Here is a 19,408-nt window from a genome sequence, read left to right as displayed (position 1 = left end):
GTCTTCGAAAATTTATCGATGTCGCCTTCTAATAACCGGTCAGCCTGTTAAGAAAGAAAGGATGTTCATTGCGTGGGAGAGCAAGAGGAATGGAGTTCTCTGATCAAACACCTTCCAGCGAATGCTTTTACAGGAACGTATAGACACAAGATTGCTCTTTCTCCTCGATCAATATGGATCTATTACGAATTCGAGTTCGTCGTTGTCGATGTCAGAAGTTAAATTGGAAGAGCCCGGGGATCTCGAGAATGCGGGTTTGTACAAACACGTATACGTCGCTATACATCCAACCTCCTGCCTAAGCGAGATAGCACGATGAGGTGACTTGGGCAAACTCGTTAATAAAGAATTTCCGTAGGTGCATTGCATTCGTGCGTTACTCCGGACATTTACGGAGAGACGGTGCGTTAGCACGTTGCTGCATCATGCCGGCTAATATGGGCTAACAATCAAGGCCTCGCTTGAACGGCACGCAACACTTTAGAACGTAGTCCAAGAGCAACTAGTAATGGAACTCAGGAAACACGGCGCGCGGCGCGAACAATTAAAGTATATACCCGAAGGGGAAAATTGCAAAATCGACGGCATGGCGTACCGACGATTATAAGAAGACAACTTTGACAGCGTTTTGCGTCTCGCGAGGATATAAACCGTGTAATATACAGACTGGTAATAGTCGAGATGCCAGCCGGTTTACGCAATATTAAATCCGCAAATAATACGATGTCAAATTTTTTAATAGAAATATCTGAAAAAAAATCCATCTACCTCTTGCAAGACTTTAACATCCGGCTATTTCTTTTTCAAGTTTTTTACCTTCAAAATTAGATTACAAAGTTCCTTTATGGAGTCTGAAAAACACCAAACAGACTATTAAATTTACATTACATTTGGAGTTCAGACCACCGCGTCTGGGCCTTGTAAATTCGTTTCGTTCCACGTTGTACACGAGTCGAACAGGATGTCCTCGTCGGCAGGGAGTTCGAAAAGGTGTACGAAAACGAACGCGGTAACAGACGCTTAACGATGACGACGTTGGTGCTTAGTTGAACGCGTGATACCCGCGTCTGCTGACCCTGGCAGAAACACGAGCCTTCGCGACGTACGCACTTTTAGTGGCGTTCGCCGCTCGAACGCGGCCTGCACTTTTAGTTACATCAACGTGCCTTCTTCGTTTCTCCCTTCTGCGAGCCGCACGTTCGTATCGTACGTATGTATCTATCCTACGCTCGTGTAGGCGCGATGTTTTGTGTCACGATGCCAACGTGGCCATGCAAAGAGAATACGTCTTATCAACGAGGGCGCGCGCGCGCGCGCGCGCGCGATGTCACACGAGGCAGTCGCGATTATGCGTTGTATGCGTTTTGAGGAACGAGCTTGCCGGCAAATTCGCGAAAACGTATATCTCTACCTCATTACAACGATATCGCTTCTCGGAACATTCGCTTGGGAACGGAGGAGGAGGAGGATAGGGTTTCGCAACAGCCGAAAAAGATACTTGAATTTCCGAGTCCCAGACGCTCACCTCGGTTAAGAGAGACCGCGAACGAAAAACATCCGTACGTGTGTGGAAATTTACCTTTTTTTAGAGGGGAAAAAAAATACATCGTTGATTAGAAAGGAGAGTGACACGAGTCATTAAAAATAGCCTCCTCGCACCTTTTCAGGCCTCACCATCTTTCGTGCGGATAATTATTTTTGCGCAAGAAAATCACGAGTTGCAAAAGATGCGCGGAGAGAAGAACGACAGAGCCGCGGTAAAGCACACGCGATGCGGACGTATTTTTGTATGAAACACGGATGTTGTTGTTGTACGTACGGATTTTATATACGCTCGCGCCTATGTGCTTACACGTAATAATGCACGGCACACATTCTTTTATATACGCTGCGCATTAAGAATATCGAAAGCATCGTGGTTTCAAGACGTCCCAAGACGGCAGTCTTGGTCTGAGTATTGACACAGCGTTTTATCATGGCTATTAGAATTTTAATGCTATACGCTCGTTTCTGTGTGAGAAGAAAATAATCTTCGCTGCTTACTGTAGCAATGTAGGTACTTAAATAAGCGCGATCACTTAATCCGTCTATTGAAATCTAACGAAATCTAAGCACCGCGAGCCGTTATTCGAAAGTCAAACTCGGTAGAAATGCTTTTCTGCGAATTAAAGAACGTTTCTATCTCTCACAGCGAATGCTACCGAGAACGCAAGAAAATCTGCGGACAAATAGAAAGTCCACGTACGAAGGAACAAACGTATAAGTTGTAAGGAGCATGAGAAGAAGGAATTCGTGGGTGAATGCGCTTTGAGTAGCGGCCTTTGCAATGTCGACTCGTGCCTGAGATACGTGTTAATTCCCCATAAATCAATCGAGCGTACCAGTCTAGCTGGTCTAGCACTTATAAATCCACACAATGTCATTTGACTTGACCTAAAAGAACTGAAAATCCTCGTTACATCGCGGAAACATGTGTATATATTTGCATATCTTCGCGTCTTAAGCTTTATTTTAAAGTCAAAGAGTTTCTCCGTCAATAAAAGGGACAAGCGAACAGATAACTAAGACTCACCCTCATTCGTGAGATTCTGCTCGATAGATTCGAACGTCGTAACCAGATCCGTCGTGGCGATGCGGCGTAGACCGTCGATCTGCTTCCTCCTCGTTTCATTGACGACACCATCAATCGTCGAATTCTTCCGTATCCGGCCGAGATTCTCGATCCTGTCTACGTTGCGCACGTCCGACCACAAGATTACTAGGAGTATCACGAGCAAAACGATGGCGAGGGCCGCGCCAATCGTGGCGACGCGATTCGAAATTCGCGACATCTCTGCAAGTCCCACTGGTGCACGCGCATCTATTCGTCCGTTCGAAACGTCTGTTCAGCGTTTCCGCACGCTATTTCGAAAGCGATCACTAATGTACCCGGTATATATATAAGTATATATCACCGAGAGACCGATCTTCGCATCGATCTCACCGCGCGTCAATCGATCATCCCGAGCGCGTCATTGGACGACGATTATCGCGGATACTCCGAAGCGTTCGAGAGCCGAGAAAGCCTCTGGTACCTTCGCCTCCGGTATCCATAAAACCCTCGCAACAGACAGAGATCTCAAGGTCTCTCCTCCTCCTCTCGATTCTCGTTTTCCTCGCAAACGACTCGCCAGCAGAATGCAACGAGGATCGGCGCAACGTCCATTAAAGAACGCGCTGGGTCTCGTCCTGCGCGTCCTGGTCTTATCTCTCTCGGAGGACCTCGACCATACCGCTTGCGCCTGTGTGCTTGTGCAATGCGTATAGATCTGATTACGCGGAGAATGGCCGGCTGGAAGAGTAGAAACGCATCGCGCCGATTGTACGCTCAGGAGCGAGTATTATAGCTCATTCTTCTAGCCCGGCGTTCTCGATCCGATCGTTCTCCTCTTGCTTCGCTCGCCTCGCGCTTCACACCGCCGGAAGCTTACGTCTGTCGCGCCAGCTTCGTCGCGCTCCTTCCCTCGACGATCCCCCGAGAAGCATTTCCAAATTGACGAAGCGACGAGAGCACGCGTAATCGGGTCGATGACCGACGACGACGACGACGACGACGAGACGATCGAAACCTTCGGTTTTCACGTGGGGCGCCCGAACTTTACGAGCGCCGACTGGAGTTTATCCGCGCCGTACAGATTCAATCTTCTCTCTCGGGCTGCTGAGCGACGCTTTCCTGAAACCAAACAAACGATTTCTCGTCAGCGGGAGATTAAATCGACGCGGCAACCTTGTCTCGTATTTATTTTTCGTGTTTCCTTGAGGGATAATGCTTTCTGTCAAGATAGATTTGGAAGGAGCTTAAAATCACGTCGTGTCGCTCGTCAAGGCTGAACGAAGGAAAATATAAATATAGCTTTTTACTCCCGTCTTTCTTTGAGACAGCGATATTCTTAGGGGAGGGATGTCCAAGTTTCGGGAGGCGAAGCTTAAATCCGCCGCGTCATCAAGGCCGGGCGCGAGTGAAATATAAAAGCTGCTCGGCGCGCGGCTGCCGACCTCGGGAATCTCTTAAGGTCTGGGTCAAACTATTCTCGTCGCGTATATCGCATGCACCAAGTTTGATCAATCGGTTAGACGATCGATAAATCTTTGTCTCGTAATTTCACTGAATCCGCCATCTCGCTCTCCTCGGACAGGCGTAATATATACGGTATTTCCACGACGGCCACTTTCTCCATCGATCAGAGACCTGATTGGCGATATTGGATATATTAATATGCGTATTTAAGTGCACAATAATATCTAATGTAAGAGGACATTGCAATTTATTTCTCGCTCAACAACTACCTAAAGAAACAAACATCTTGTAGATATAAAGACAATTTACCTTATCATTCTTATCAATAAAATGTTTATTAAATGTAGGAAAAATCCGGATAACGTGAAATCTATTTGAAATTGGCTGAACGATGTGGTTTTGTTATCCATTTGGTTCTTTCCAAAGTATGATCCGCAGAAAATTAGTATTATCTTGATATTTTTCAACGGAAACATCAATTCCAAATTTGTCAAGAAATTTTCCATTAAAATTAAGCTGACGAGTTGCGGATTATCCTGCGAATTGATCGATAATGTATCTTCGAAATTATTAATACAAATGATCGCGAGACAGAAGGTCGTTTTCGTTGAACAAAAGGGAACGATCTTTCGCGAAATAATTCCTCTGACTTCGCTGTAATTAATGATTAACGACGTGGGTGAAAGGATGGGCGTAAATTGCGTTATCGTCTCGTCGTGCCGAAACTCCATCTCGGAAACAAATACTTTGATTAAAAGATTGATGATGAGCGTCACGCCGCTTTGCAATGCTGATGCGGAATGTAAAATTAACATCGGACAACTCCGTCGCGTTCCTTATCAAAGCTTCATCGTATAAAGCTTGATTCATGCAGCGCAGCCGCCGACAAAAAATGAATCGGAGGCATCGGAGGAACAAATTGCTCGTTCATTGACGCTATCCGCTCGATAGATCTGTATCGCGCGTCGGTAAATTTAAAATTAAACACGGTAGTCGCAGGAGAATTTAATTCAACAACTATTATTGCTTTGTGAGGAAAGAAATTAGACGCAGAAGGAAAGGAACGAAATGTTGAAGGATACGCGCATAATTGCATAAGAAAAGCGAGGGAGAATCCCTCGCGTTATCCAAGAAAATACACGAATACGAACCGCGAGGCAAGTTCCGAATATTTTAGAGTGTCCAACTTCACAGTTTCCTCCGTGATTTACGAGAATTCCTCACGTTGAGCAAGAAAATATGCAAATGCGAATCATAAAGCGGAGTTCCAAGGTACTTCGGAGCGTCCAACTTCACAGTTTTCTCCATGATTTATTAAGAATTCCCCGCGTTGTGCAAGAAAATACGCGAATGCGGACCACGAGGCGAAGTTTCGAATATTTTGGAGTGTCAGGCTCTACAGTTTTCTTCATGATTTACGAGAATTCCTCACGTTGTACAAAGAAATACGAGAATGCGGTTCCTAAAGCGAAGGTTCAAGATACTTCGGAGGATCCAACCGCCGCGGTCTTCTTCGTGATCTACGAGAAAAGCAGCTGTTGTCAAGAATGAACACATCACTCACAAGAAAAACAGTAGCGATGACAATCGGAAAACCAAATATGCCAAAAAAGAATGAATGAATTCTCCGTTTTGTTGTATCTTACTTTTTCGAGCAAACGCAAATGTTCGCGGTTTGGCGGCTGACTAAAATCCGTGAACTAGAATCCGACGATTCTCCCGGGCCCGTCTGTCATCGGCACGTCGATCCGGCACGTATATCGGTGACGATTAGCGGGGGCCTATCACCGTGCCCATAAATTACATTTGTATATAACGTTCCTGCCGGCGGCTGCGTGAATCGGGCTTAACGTCGGGCGCCCGCGGACAAGACCGCGCGAGGCAAGGGGAACGGAAACTAGATGGAAACCGGTAGTGTGCATTTTCAACTTGCGCGCATACACACATGTACGCGCGCACGCGCGCGCACACATACGCACGCGCGCACGCGAGCGCAGACGCGCACCGCCTGATTTTAAACCGTCTATGTTGAATTTACACTCGCTGTGCACATGTTCCCACCTGCCTTGTCACGTACCGCTACGAGCGTTGACTCCAAATCTTGGTTTAATGCAAATAGCGGCTGCGCGCGCGCGCGCGCGCTTGCGGCTTACCGATAACTCCACCTTCTTCGAAGAGACGACGTCTGATTTACCGCCGAGGGCGAGGAGGAATCGCACAGGGGGGGATGCGATCTTCCACGGCGGCGTCGATCGAGAAAATCCCGCATCTCCTTCGAGAGCGAGGACCGATCTAGGAGACCGCGAATCGATCTTTTAGATTCTAGAGAAGACTTCCCGCGACTTACAAAATGCGAAGTGCGCGAACTCAAAGATGGGACCAAAAGAGAGCTCATCATCATCAAGCGGGCGTATCGCGCGCGCGCGCGCGCGCACACGGTCCCTCCGCCTAAAAATACAAATTTAAATATTGCGTAACGCGTGCCGGCGGTAACTCATTTCCGCGCGGGCGTGAATCGGATACACCTGACACGACACGAGACGCGTGGATCCTCGTCGCGTCGTTAACGATGCGAAGTGTGCGGCGATCCGCGCGGAGAAGCTAGACTGCGAGAAGACACTTACCACTTACCACCCGCAGCAGCGCGGATTCGCCGAAACGCGAACCTGATGCCGCGTGCGTGAGAGCGCGCGCGGCAACGGAATAATCCCGTGGGATGGGATGAGCCGGATGAGCGGCGAAACCGGTGGATCCGCGCGACCAGCGATCGTCGATCGATCGGACACAGGATCTTGATCTTCTTTCTCTCTCTCCGGCGCGGGAGCAGCGCGAGACGATCCGTGGAGCGTCTCCGACGATCGGCTCCGGGCGCGACGACGCCGGGCGATCGGATACGAGCGTGCGGATCACGACGCGACCGATCTGAACCGCTCGCACCGACTGAAGTGCGCTCCGGGCCGCCCGAGGCCTCCGCGACCTCCGCCGCCCCCTGCCCCCTCCGCCTCCCCCGCCCCGCCGACGCACACCGGCTACGGACGGACAACGATCTCGCCGTCGTATAATTCACGCTGCCTCCGCTTCCTCCGCGGCTACCATACCCTACCGGGCGCAACGCACCCGGATAACGCGCCAAGATATACCTACCATATATCTTCTACCCCCCGAGACCATGAGCGGACGAGCGCCCGTATTTAAACTGACCTGCGTTAACCGCGAAATTCGCCGTTCGCCCGAAACTCCGGTTTCCCGCCCGCCATCGTTGGGCGCGAAACTTTTTAGGAGTGAAAAATTGCAATTTTCTCGACGCGTCAAAATAGGAAATTTTCGACGAGTACCTAATTCTTTTGTTTGTCGACAAGGATTGCCAAAATGCAGCCGAGGACTTCCTTTTATTCGCAAAAAGATAGGCGATAAGGCGATCGATCGTGGATCTCGATCGACAACACTCGTAAGAACTCCACTATAGACACGTATAAATCGTGTTGCGCGTGCATTTACCGAACGATAAAAGGATTTGCGCGGTAATCTTTTCAGGAAGAAGCGGATACGCGGTTTCGCACGCGCGGCACACGCTGCGTGCTTGCAATTTATTAAAAAAAAAGAGATTCTTGAGCCGTCTTACTTGCCGCACCGTCGCGCATCTCGCGTCCTCGAGAGATTCAAATCCGCCACCTATCGCAATTCAATTTATCGAACTCTCGAAGGGCGCGAAATTTAAAGCGGGATGTATGTATGTACATCTCCCGGCGACTCTAATTCTTAAAAGTATCTGAAAACACGCGCTCCAATTATCTCGACTAATTATCACTTACCCCAATTACAGATAAGAATTGCGAGAAGGAAAGAGGAAAAGCAGAAGAGAATAAACTTATTGTTAGAAAAGATAAGGGTTAAACTGGAGAAGCTAGGAAAATTATGAAGTTGAGAGTTTAGGTCAAAATCTTGAATTCTGAGTTTCGAGTTTAGAGTTTTAAATTTCGAAATTTGTGATAAATTTGAAAATACAAATATAAGATAAGTAGTATTGAATGTCGATTTTTAAGATTCGATAAATATGAAAGGTTTACACATACAAGATTAATAGTAAATATTTAAAAAATCAAGATATAACGCAAGTAAAGGTGTGCGTAACTATAACAGTAATTGTAAAAGCAAAAGTGTAATGTTAAGTAAACAAACTGTTGATGTGGAAAGAACAATGTAAAATAACGTACTGTACAGAAGTTCATCCAAAGCCGTGAGGGGCACGCGAATTAATAAAATACAATATACATACACTTACCCCCAATTATTTCAGAAAGACAATTCGCATATATATAAGATTTTTAAGAGTGCGTCATCTTTTTTAAAAATATACAAATATTCTAAACTCTAAAGTATCATCTCACTTTTAAGTATTATTTTTAAGTATCTGGAAAAACAAAATTATATCAAATAGAAGAGAAAATAGTTGAAAATAATTAATCAATCGCACCTCTTTCGTTTTGTCCTCAGCTGGGATGTAATCTCGAGTTAACGATGAGAATAAACCCGGACGAAAGAACGGGGATGGAAGACTATCTCAAAACAATGTGACTTTATTCGTTCATATGGTCGATTCATATGAAATTTACGTGTACTAAGTAGCTGTTACAATTACAAAGAGCAATTCTCGTTTACGCGAGAAACGTACCACCTGGTCTTCCGTTATTTTTTTTTTGTTTCCAAGATATACCATTTTTCTTTCCCAGTTGTTCGTTCAATCGACATAGAACACGTACTATTATAATAAACGTTATCTAACGACGTACCTAGATCGTCGTCTCGTTCAGACAGTCGTCATTTAGATTCGGTCGCATTGCGCGCAGGGATACCCGCTACATCAATAACTCGTAATTAGTTGCACCTGTCACGAGCTTCGACTTCCGCCGACGTCGCGCGTGTATTGTCTCTTCTTTGCCGCCCGCAGCTTCCACTAACGAGCCGTTTAATGCTCGACAATTGGATCGTGCACTCTGAAGAGATGTTTAGCAAAAACAGATCTACCAGTAAATCGTTTGGCAAAGTAGAATAATATTGTATCCTAATATAGAAATATTTAAAACGAAGAGAAAACGACGCGTCGGCGATAGAATCATATATATATATATATATATATATATATATATATATATATATATATATATATATATATATAATTAGTAATATATATATATACATACATACTTAGTACATATATATATGTACACACACACATGCATATATATGTATGTATGTATGTACGTATGTATGATGTACGTATGTATGTATATATAAAAGAGAAACAAGCGCTACAATTATTGATCAAGTAAAACGTCGTTAAAAAGAGAACGTACACCTATACGGGCATTGACAGCGGAGTGCGACCGCGTCGTTCTCGGAAGACACGAGCGACAAGGAGAGGACGGTAAAACGTAATGTCCCAAGATTCGCATGAAAGTGCAGCTAATTCAGAGTTACGCTACATAAACGAGGAACATGTATAATAAATATCGAATAACAGTTGTGGTACTTATGGTAGTACGAAGTAGTAGAATGCAGCATACACGTACTATAGCAGCGGCTATAAAAAGTATCTACTACGCACGAGTTTGTTACATTCGCGCTATTTATTCTTTGCCTCTATCTGTTCGTTCTCCCTTTCTCCCTTTCACTCTCTCTCGTTTATTCTCACCCATGCATGTTCATTCGCTCGCTCGCTCCCTGTCTCCTCCTCTCTCTCTCTTTCTCTCTCTCTCTTTTTCTTTCACACTTTCTCCCTATTGTAAATTCTTACTCAGATTTCTCGCTCTACCACACCTTATATTTTTCTACCTACATTTTATCATCATCATCATTGTAATAATTATCGTCAGCGTTATTATGTATTCGGCCGAAAGTCATTACTGCTTTCTTCCCTAAACGTCGGTAATTCGGCCGCTGGACAGGATAGGATCTGTGCACTTGATTTCAGTCCGTTGTGTCATCTGTTCATGTTCAATGTCCATTTGTTCATCTCGTAACACAAACAATAGACTCTTTTCAAAATGTCCAACAATGTCTATTAACATCCTTTAGCTATTCACACATTTTCGAAACCATCTTCTCCATTTCGACGTCCGTGTCGATGTCGTGGTGCACATGGCTACTCGTACTGCTATTGCTGATTGGAACCATAGTGTTAGTGGTGATAGGAGCGGCCACTGCGGCGGTCGCGGATGCCGTAACCGTCGACGGCGTGCTCGGTGTTGTGCCTGGGGTCCCTGACAGTTCGATAGGCGAGCCTGGCGACGCGAGTGGTTCGGCCAAGTCCTCCAATCCTTTGGGCGTTGGCAGTTTATTCAGTTCTTCCCTCAATAGTCTATAATGTCTCTGTGAACGTACAAGAGAGAAGCACGCGGTAAAACTGTAACTGTAACTGTACAAATGGAAAATCTTGAATCACCCATTATTTTTTCAAAAATAACACTTACCCTCAAAGACAACGCATTAAGGGAAATTGTACGGCCTGATCTACGATCCGATCCATGCATTTCCATATCTCTTATCCATCCCTCCAGTTGTGCAACGATCTCATGCCTCTTTATCCAAAAGTGGGTGTGTATAACCTGTTGAAAAATAATCGAAGCTTTCTTACTCGTGAGAACAACGTGTTCTAAGATCATATTTAATCGCTGAGACATCTTTACTTCGTAGCTTTTAATACAATAATTCTATCGTATTAAAAACACGATAATAATTTAATTATATTTTAATTTAACGTAGTAATTATTATCACCTGATTTTTTTTTATATTTTTATGTATGCATATTGGAATAAATGCGCAGACTGTTTGTTGGAAAAAGATATGTAATCTCGCTCATTCTGAGACCAACTGTTTAACGTACCTCTTTGAAGCATGGGCAAGGATTGCGTATTTGATCGAGCATCGCCCACTTGGCGGTAGCCTGACAAATATTCGCATTGTACTCTTGACTAGATTGAGCACCGCTTGACGTACCCCGTGACCGTTCGTATCCAGGCTCGTTGAAATAGGGTTCAGACACTAAGATTAGCGACTGTATCGATACTAAAACCTGTTCCCAACAAAGTTACAATATGACACTGTGATTAACGTCTTTCTCCTACTCTATTAATAAGCGCAATATTGCCTCGATCACTAGACAAATCAATTTTTAACAGAAGAATTTCGCCAAATCCTGACTTCTGTAGCTTACCTGAAGGAAGCTACTCGTGTGCGCATTCCATTTCTCCTCAGGTCGACCGTGCCAAGTGTTCAGTACACTGAGACAGACCTTTCCGTCATTATATAAATTCGGATTGAAGCGCACGGTGTGTCGGCCGGTTGTCTCTAGGTTTATTAACATCGGGCTGTTAGGATAATCGGGAGGAAAGTACACATCAAACTCAAAACAGCCGTTTGCGTACGGCGTTTCTGCTGGCCCCGTTATGAGTACCTTCAACAATCGTATATATCGTGTTACATTGCGGCGCACATGCGAGATACTTAATTCGCTTTAAGCTTATCTTTAAGCACTGGAACAATGTTGAAATAAAAACAAGATATTCTTTCTCGCGTACGTTATTGAAATTCCAACAGCAAAAAAATTGTATTTTGTTACTCTGTAATTTATTATCGCTAATTAATAAAATATATTTTGTACAAGACCATCTTCAGGATTTCTTTGTGTTATAATTTCAATAAGTGGAAATGTACATAGCGCCTTTGATGCTTGATATAACAATAATTGAAATGCTCTTCTGCTTTACGTTACAAGATACATTCCAGTGCTTAAGGATCAAACAGCTGTTAGATGACTAATTAATCCTGCTCTTTCGTCCATTTCTTCTGTGTAATATTTAAAATCATATCCATCGAGTTATGACATGTTAAAAATGAAAGTCGACGGGCAGACAACAGGATTTTAAGTCGAGTTTCATGAAAAAGACAATATACCTTCATGATATCCAATCTATCCGCATCGCATCTCACAAACACGCTACTACTGTAAGACAGAGGCAATGCTGTCGAGAGCGTGACGGCTTCTTGGGCTAATCTTTTCACTCGTGTCGGATGACTTCTCTCGCCGGCAGCCCTCATATTCGACTCAAAGTGATACGAAACAGTAAATTTATAGCCTCCGCCGTCTGTGTTCTCGGTAATCATTTCGTAGGTATCTGCGGTGCCAATATAAATATTAATTATTATCGGTATTCATTTACTATACAAGTATTATTAACTCTATAATCTTTCAGACATTTTGAAAATTCTATGAAATTTTTTTTGTATAATTATGGATAAGTCCTGTGCTCTCGTTCAAATTATAATCGCATAAAGACTTCTTTAATGAGTAAATATTTAACATACTGTACAAAATATTAAAATCAAAGATATAAGATTCTTTTATGTAGGAATATTTAATTCTTAATTCAAAATGAAGAGCTTTAACCGCCAAATATGATTATAAAATGTATTTTTCAAATTTTGGATAAGCGAGTTTCATCCTGAGTAGGACTTACCGAATTGTAAGTTTTTCATTACTTCCAAGTACCGGTGTTCCAGGCTTGAGCGCAACGGTAATTCCGGCGCCGTTGGGCTTGATCCGGGTAATTCTTCGCCGACACCGGATAACCGGCACGTGGCGTTTTGCACTATAGTCGCGCTTTCCTGTATATCGGGGATCAACGTGGCCAAGCCTTCGTCTTGCTCGGTATCGTCGGGATACTTTGACACCACTTTCATGTTCGTTTTATTGCCCCTCGTGCGATTTATCTTGTTCACATACGTGTCCACGCACACTTTCATGCTCGACAAGAGGGACACAACGGACGGTTCTCCGGATCTACCGCCGCGCGGTAACAAAAGCGGTGCTAATTGACTGGAGAGAGCCATCGCACGAAGCAATTGTAGGACCGCGCGGTACAGAGGTATATGCCTGGCCATATCTAGAACGGAATCGTTCCGCAGGTACGATGATAACGCCGGCAGTAGGCAAGAACGCGCCAGTAAATCGGGGAACGTAGCTGGTAGCTCTTGCTGCGGCTGTCCGCCTCCCGATGTGCCGATATAACTGGCGAGAACCTGTAGCAGCACCGTCACATGCTCGTCCTCGCATCGTTGACGTAGCAACGCCTGCTCGACATTCCACGACTGCTGTGTCGACCCGGTACCGAAGCCGGTACCCTTCGCCCAGTACAGGTGTGAATTGTCATCGCTGCGCCCTGCGCTGCTACCACCACCGACCCCGCTGCCGCTCTGGCCAGTCTTATGCTCGGCCGAACCGTCGTTCTGTCCCGTTTGGTGCGTGAATATCGCCAGGCAGTTCAACAACAGCAGCATAGCGCCCACTTCTATGGTCGTACCTCGTAGAAGCAGCCCGTCGTCGGTGGTCGGTGGCGTGGCGTCCAGTAGCTGCTTCAGTACTTGGAACGGCAAGGTCGGCAATGAGGCAGCCAACGGTGAAGTCAGCACCTCGCCGCCTTCGCCGTCGTCGGAAACTCCGAGGGCGAGCCGCAGCAGACATTGTGCCCGTTTCTTATCTCTCAGTAGCACCTCGGCGTAACCCGGTAGTCTCAGAAATAGGCCGAAAGCCGCGAGAGAATGCGGTGGCACGTACGGAGCAGGAACCGACGTCTTCGGTGGACAATTCGTTCTCGTACCCTCCTCCAAGGCCTCGTAAATGTCGTCGTTGGTCTCCAATTTTACCCAGTCAGCGTCGGTCTGCTCCGGCGACGGTGACTTTTCGACGAAGAACGACGGCCTGCCGGGATCCGGATACACCAGTGGCAAATGCCGCGCCAGCACCGCCAATCCACCGCCGTCGCTGAAGACGCCTAACGAACTCTCTATGCTTCTATAGTTCAACAGTCCGTTGTCGATCGGCTGCACCACGTCTTCTGCAAGCAAATGCGCGCACTCGTATAGTGACTCACGAAGATATTCGTATTCTTTCAACTTCAAACAATCGATACTGACAATGAGACCGTACGAACAGTTTTGTCCATACATTGCCGACAAGATGAGTAGAAAGAAATTAGATACCTTTGGAGTCCTTATTACGTTGACGTAAGATGAGATGTAAGCACGGTTCGGACAACGAAACACCGCTATCCTCGGCGATCGCCAAGAGTTGCGCGATTGTAAGCTGAGGCGGTAGAGGAGTATTAGGACGAGACGAATGTGTTAGATACTGTTGGTTTGTTGTGTTGGCTGGGTTTGCTTGTGCATTAGACGAGGCTTTGCTCGCTACTGGCGTCAAGTTTCCATCTGTCAAATAATACAAAAATATATAGTCGTTTCAATGATTAATTTCTCAATAGAATTAGAAATAAATCTTATACTCAATAGAGTAGATGTTCTCTCATTTATTGCATTAGTAATATGTAAACATATATACATTAGTATCCCCAATTTTTAAAACGTACCAGAATTTAAACGCGTTTTTCTGATTATAGGACCACGAGCTTGCGATCTATTCGATGCTTCTTTAGCCCGCTTGTCTTTCGCTGTGTTTCCAGCGGCAACACTGAGCGTATCTACCACTAACGCCATTCCCGATTCCCAGAATTCACGAGAACGGTTGTTCCCGTTGGAACTTGCTTCGTTACCCTTATACGTATTTGGAAGTAACAAAAGAAGCCACGTCCCTTAAAAATCAAAATTTTGTATAAGTGCATTCGTAGTGTCAAAAATATATCAGTAAATCTTTTCCAATGCTTGTTTATTTTCTATTTATTTTTGCCTTTATCAATTATTATTTTTAATCTTGCCTAATACACAACTGTGCTTGTGTGGACATACCTGATACTTGCTGTAATATATCTGCCACCGTTGATTGCGTTGACATATATAATAATTGATGATAGTGACCGAGGGGATAAGCAGGATGTGACGGCATGGATGGCATGCTATGATTCGTCGCGGTTGCTGAAACTTTCATCGGGGCTTCCGATGTTACGGAAACCAACACCTTTTCTCCTTCCAAGAGCAATTGCAGAATTAATCTTCGCGTAAATCCAGAAATCCCGTGGAGATATCGCACATCTATTGTAATTATAATAATATATTATTCAAATGAAGGCACACCGATTTCACTCAATTAATTAATTTGTTATTATACTTAAGAAAACTTGAAATTATATAAGCGATATTTGGATACCATAGTACACTTACTTGAAGTAGTTCGTTGTTGGGAAATAATATCGATGAGAAGCTTTGCCAGTAATTTTTGATTATCCAGATGACACCAACAACATCTTGATAAGAACTTGATCATAGCGCTTTCCAGTAATGCATACGACGCGCTTGTCTTCGAACAACTGCAATATGTCATAATAAATAATAAAGTCTACGTGTATATACCGTTTTATTTAAAAAAATTACAATTTAAACAAAACTAAAAAGAAGCCAAAGTCTACATAGAAGGAGTTTTCTTCAAAAGATTAAGGCTCGACTCGGACTATGGCATCATTAACGATGATGACAACATAATAGTATAGTCGCGGTCTTTGCACGTATCTCCCGTGACGTATTATCTAAAGGCCACTTAAACGTACATACCTCGACGCAGACGCGGATGGGCTTTCGACAGGACGATTACTAAGAAGCGACAAAAGCGGCAACCAGAAACCGCGACCTTCTTCACCAAGCCAATCACGCATTTTGCCTTCCGCACATACGAGCGTTAGGAATTCTATCACTACTGCTATACTCTCTGGTTTTGTCATGCATAATCCTCCTGAAAAAAATATTGCATATCAGTATAACATGTTCTGTGCATAAATAATGAACTTATTTTTAAACTCTAATCTTTAATATTACTGTTCAGGGGCATACAAATTTTTGAAATTTTTTGTAATTGTATATACTTTCAAGAAAATCAACGTTATGTAACTTTATAATTCCCATTTTTAAACGTATGGGTTTAGAAATAAGCTTCCAAGATATTTACCAGAATAATTGTTCGATCCGGAACTAGAACCTGCCGCTTTATCGCTGTCCGTCGAGTTGACATCTTCAGGCACATTAGTTTCATTGCTGTCACCCGATGCCATTTTACTGTCTCGCTGTAGCTGCTTGGATTTCTCCAGGTTACAAAAATCTAAATGCATAAATCATTATCGTTAATAAATCCTTAACAAATCTGCTTGAAATCCATTTAGAAGTATTTTAGCACAATCTATAATTCAAAACACAATCTAAATTTTTTTTTGTCAACTCATGGCACATTTTTAATCAAATTTCTAGAAGTTTAATGAGAAGTTTAATGAAATATATATATCAGTGAAAATGATATACTTAATAAAATGTATATTACATATCAAATTACACTTAGAAAATTATCTTGCCACGAATTATAGATTATCTAAAAAAAGGCTTTTATAATGTAGAAAGGGAAGGTCAACCTGTAATCGATCCTGTCAGTAACCCAGGAAGACCAGAATCGATCAATTGCTGAGTACCGGGTGGCGAACGTGCCGCTGCAGCGACAGTCAGCAATTGTCCCTCCGTCAAATGTAGCCATTTGTGCTTCAGCAAGACAAACTGACAGTACCATCCCTCTGCATCGCTCTTCTTATCATCCGTCTGTTCCTCGCTTTCCTTGCAATCGTCGGATACAGACGCAGTCGAATTTACTGCGATATTTGGTACTAAGATTTGTACCCATTCCAAAAGCAAAATCAACAAGGATGGTCTCACGTAGCAGAAAGCGCACAGGACAGAATCGATCGCTTGCTTCAAGGCTGAATTGTTTCCAAGAGTTAGAGTCCATTTGTACAATGAGCTGTTCAACAAAAAAATTTTTAAGATTAATTGAAGAGTCGGACGCAATAAATGTTAAATAGCTTTATGAGAAAAATAGGCTTAAAGTTTAAAATTATCTCATATATGTTTATAATATTAGAATTCTTTACCATGTAAGGAAAAGTTTGAAGATATCCAAAATAAAATTTTTATACAATAGAATAAATTGACTTATGTATGTGCTTGAATAAAAATGTGTTTGAAATATTAAAGCAGAATATGCGAAAACAAATAATCTTACTAGAACAGTTCGTCCGTCAGCAAAACTTGCAGATCGTAGTTGTGATTCTGCTGTTGATGAGCCTTCCAAATGATAGAAGACACACAGTGAATGTATACCGCTGGTGGATTCACTGAATTGGGATTACTGTTTGTCTGAGATATTCCATTCGTGGCCGATATTTGCAACCACGTAAGAACGGCTTTCATGCGAGCCTCCGTGCTAAAGTCTCGAATGGAACACAATTGCTGAAGCAATTCAACGACCAATTGTACGATAGACGTTTCCTGGGAAGTCACAGCCCCTGTCAAGTATCAACACAGTTATCATAGCATATTATCACAGCATAATAAGCTTAAAAAAGAAGAGATTACTATATAAAATATTTTATTCAGAAACAGCTTTAATATTCGTAAATAAAACATTTTCGTTAACATCAATACCAACAAAAAATTAATATTTATTATAAGATTTTAAAATAATGTAAGCTACTTTGCAGAAAACCACTGAATAAACTAGCAAATATTATCAATTTTACTTACAGATATTTAAAATATTACATATTCCCTAATTTATATGTCATAATTTACACATCTCGTAAATAACAAAGATATAAATAAAAAGAAATTATCTTTTCTTCGTTCGTAACATGTTGTGCTTGCGTGAAGAGTCTAACTAAATAATTTGGAATGCAAGAGCCTTTTCAAAGTACGAGGCTCAAGACGGTCGCTTAATTTATCTATATTTAAGGCCATTGCTGATTTCGTTTGCAGAAAACAGAGAACAAAGCGATACCTTGAAAGAAAGGGGTGGACCTGTTGTTGAGTAAAAGACCAATGAGACGAAGTCCAAGCTCTCGAGAGTGTAAGCCAAGTTGTAATAGAACCCTCTCCAGGTTGGGAGTAAAGAGAGACGGTGCTGGGAGTAACAGGAGGTTGCAGCATGCCTCGACGAGGCCTTCGACCGAAGCCGCGGAATTAAGCACCTCGATGGCCAGATTACTGTTCAGCGTGCTTACCGATAAGCACTGATGCAGTAATCGCAGCCAACCCAAGCTACATAAACGTTATCAGAAATAAATTCTTTGAATTCTCATAGCCGTGATAAATCTTTAACCCACGGTTAAAGATTAACGGAGCCAATGGCCTCACTTTTCGGACAAGAGAGAAAATGACGTTACCTAGTCTTCGTTAGTTGTTCCTCGTCTATCGTGTCCGGATTCGTTTTAATTTCGCCGAATGCGGTGGTACCCAGCAATCTTATTTGACTGAGATTTATGTTTGTCGAGTCCCGTGGTTTGTACAGGCGCACCAATACGGAAGTCGCGACTTCCGGTTGTGCTAAAGTAACGCGTATATACGTCAAGCCCGCCGTCGGCATCGGCGGACAAACTGGCGTCAATGGACCGTTGCTTTCCCTCGAAACTTCAAGCGCCACAGCCGATGGACATGCTGTCAAACAAATATGCGCGTGTAAAAAAAAAGTTTTCTGTTTAATTACAGGGTTTGTCTTTCTCACCAATCGCACTTCTTTTGAACCGCGAATTCTTTGGTGAATCTTAAAAATCAGTTACTCTTTTACAAAAATTGTTTATTTTAGCGAAAGAATCTGCAGTTTAAAGAAAATACGTTTAATGAAGAATACCCTATGTATTGCTAGAAAAGAACGCTAATCATAAAACCTCGAGGATTTCGTCATTATCTTCATAAAAATTGAAGGATTATAAACTTACTGGACAACGCCGTGAGATGTGGTTGTAGCTCCACTTTCCTAAGCAGGATAGCGCACGGTAAAGTGATGGTGAGGTCGACCCACGCCTCGTCGGGATAAAAGTGATACGACCATGCCGGTGTTCTCGCGCGTTTGTGGGGAGTTGCGTTTTGTATGAGAACGTCCGCCGGCTGCGCGGTCGGGTTTAACCAGGATATGGAGCCGAGAGGCGCAAAATTCAGTAAACCGTCGTCGTGAGTTTCCAACGAGCTGACACCTTTCTTACTGCTGCTCGCCATCATCTGCATCACGTTTGGCGCGTTCGACAGATGTTCCATGACAAGAGCGATCACCCCCGATGAGGTGGAAGCGCCGGCGGTACCACTGTTACTCGACCTCACGAGATTCTCGCAAAGCACTTTTACGCCGCCCATCGCGGTAAAAATAGATAACGACGAGGCGTTGTCCAATACCCTTAGGATGTACCAAAGAAGTGGTTCGGACAGCTGCATAACTCCCAATTCGGTTTCCCCGCATGCTACAAGTAATCGTGCGATGTCTTATTTTCTCGACAAGACTTTGTATTAAAAAGATTTCGTGCTATATTTTTTTCGCGCAG

The 19,408-nt window shown here is 43.6% G+C and overlaps 2 protein-coding genes across 6 annotated transcripts in view; both read right to left on the bottom strand.

Annotated features, from left to right (window-relative positions):
- Positions 1-7,007, bottom strand: part of LOC139816818 (A disintegrin and metalloproteinase with thrombospondin motifs 9) — a 37,165-nt gene extending 30,158 nt beyond the window's left edge. For all 3 annotated transcript variants that reach the window (XM_071784571.1, XM_071784573.1, XM_071784572.1), the window contains exons 1-2: positions 6,682-7,007; positions 2,573-3,712 (exon numbers count right to left, since the gene is read on the bottom strand). In XM_071784571.1, coding sequence (XP_071640672.1) covers positions 2,573-2,831 — 259 coding nt within the window. In that variant the 5' untranslated portion in view covers positions 2,832-3,712; positions 6,682-7,007. The remainder of the gene's footprint in view (positions 1-2,572; positions 3,713-6,681) is intronic.
- Positions 7,008-8,618: 1,611 nt separating this feature from the next.
- The window catches only part of Bruce (BIR repeat containing ubiquitin-conjugating enzyme), a 28,409-nt gene continuing 17,619 nt past the window's right edge, over positions 8,619-19,408 (bottom strand). For all 3 annotated transcript variants that reach the window (XM_071784568.1, XM_071784570.1, XM_071784569.1), the window contains 17 exons: positions 18,812-19,327; positions 18,260-18,530; positions 17,875-18,134; positions 17,101-17,383; positions 16,460-16,839; positions 16,006-16,155; positions 15,615-15,792; positions 15,228-15,373; positions 14,856-15,098; positions 14,480-14,701; positions 14,097-14,321; positions 12,575-13,951; positions 12,012-12,232; positions 11,272-11,511; positions 10,942-11,130; positions 10,528-10,662; positions 8,619-10,426 (listed from right to left, as the gene is read on the bottom strand). In XM_071784568.1, coding sequence (XP_071640669.1) covers positions 10,133-10,426; positions 10,528-10,662; positions 10,942-11,130; positions 11,272-11,511; positions 12,012-12,232; positions 12,575-13,951; positions 14,097-14,321; positions 14,480-14,701; positions 14,856-15,098; positions 15,228-15,373; positions 15,615-15,792; positions 16,006-16,155; positions 16,460-16,839; positions 17,101-17,383; positions 17,875-18,134; positions 18,260-18,530; positions 18,812-19,327 — 5,330 coding nt within the window. In that variant the 3' untranslated portion in view covers positions 8,619-10,132. The remainder of the gene's footprint in view (positions 10,427-10,527; positions 10,663-10,941; positions 11,131-11,271; positions 11,512-12,011; positions 12,233-12,574; positions 13,952-14,096; positions 14,322-14,479; positions 14,702-14,855; positions 15,099-15,227; positions 15,374-15,614; positions 15,793-16,005; positions 16,156-16,459; positions 16,840-17,100; positions 17,384-17,874; positions 18,135-18,259; positions 18,531-18,811; positions 19,328-19,408) is intronic.

This window comes from Temnothorax longispinosus, chromosome 7, assembly GCF_030848805.1.
Source record: "Temnothorax longispinosus isolate EJ_2023e chromosome 7, Tlon_JGU_v1, whole genome shotgun sequence".
Taxonomy (NCBI): domain Eukaryota; kingdom Metazoa; phylum Arthropoda; class Insecta; order Hymenoptera; family Formicidae; genus Temnothorax; species Temnothorax longispinosus.
The sequence above is the reverse complement of the archived record's forward strand: the minus strand, read 5'-3'. Positions and strand labels throughout refer to the sequence as shown.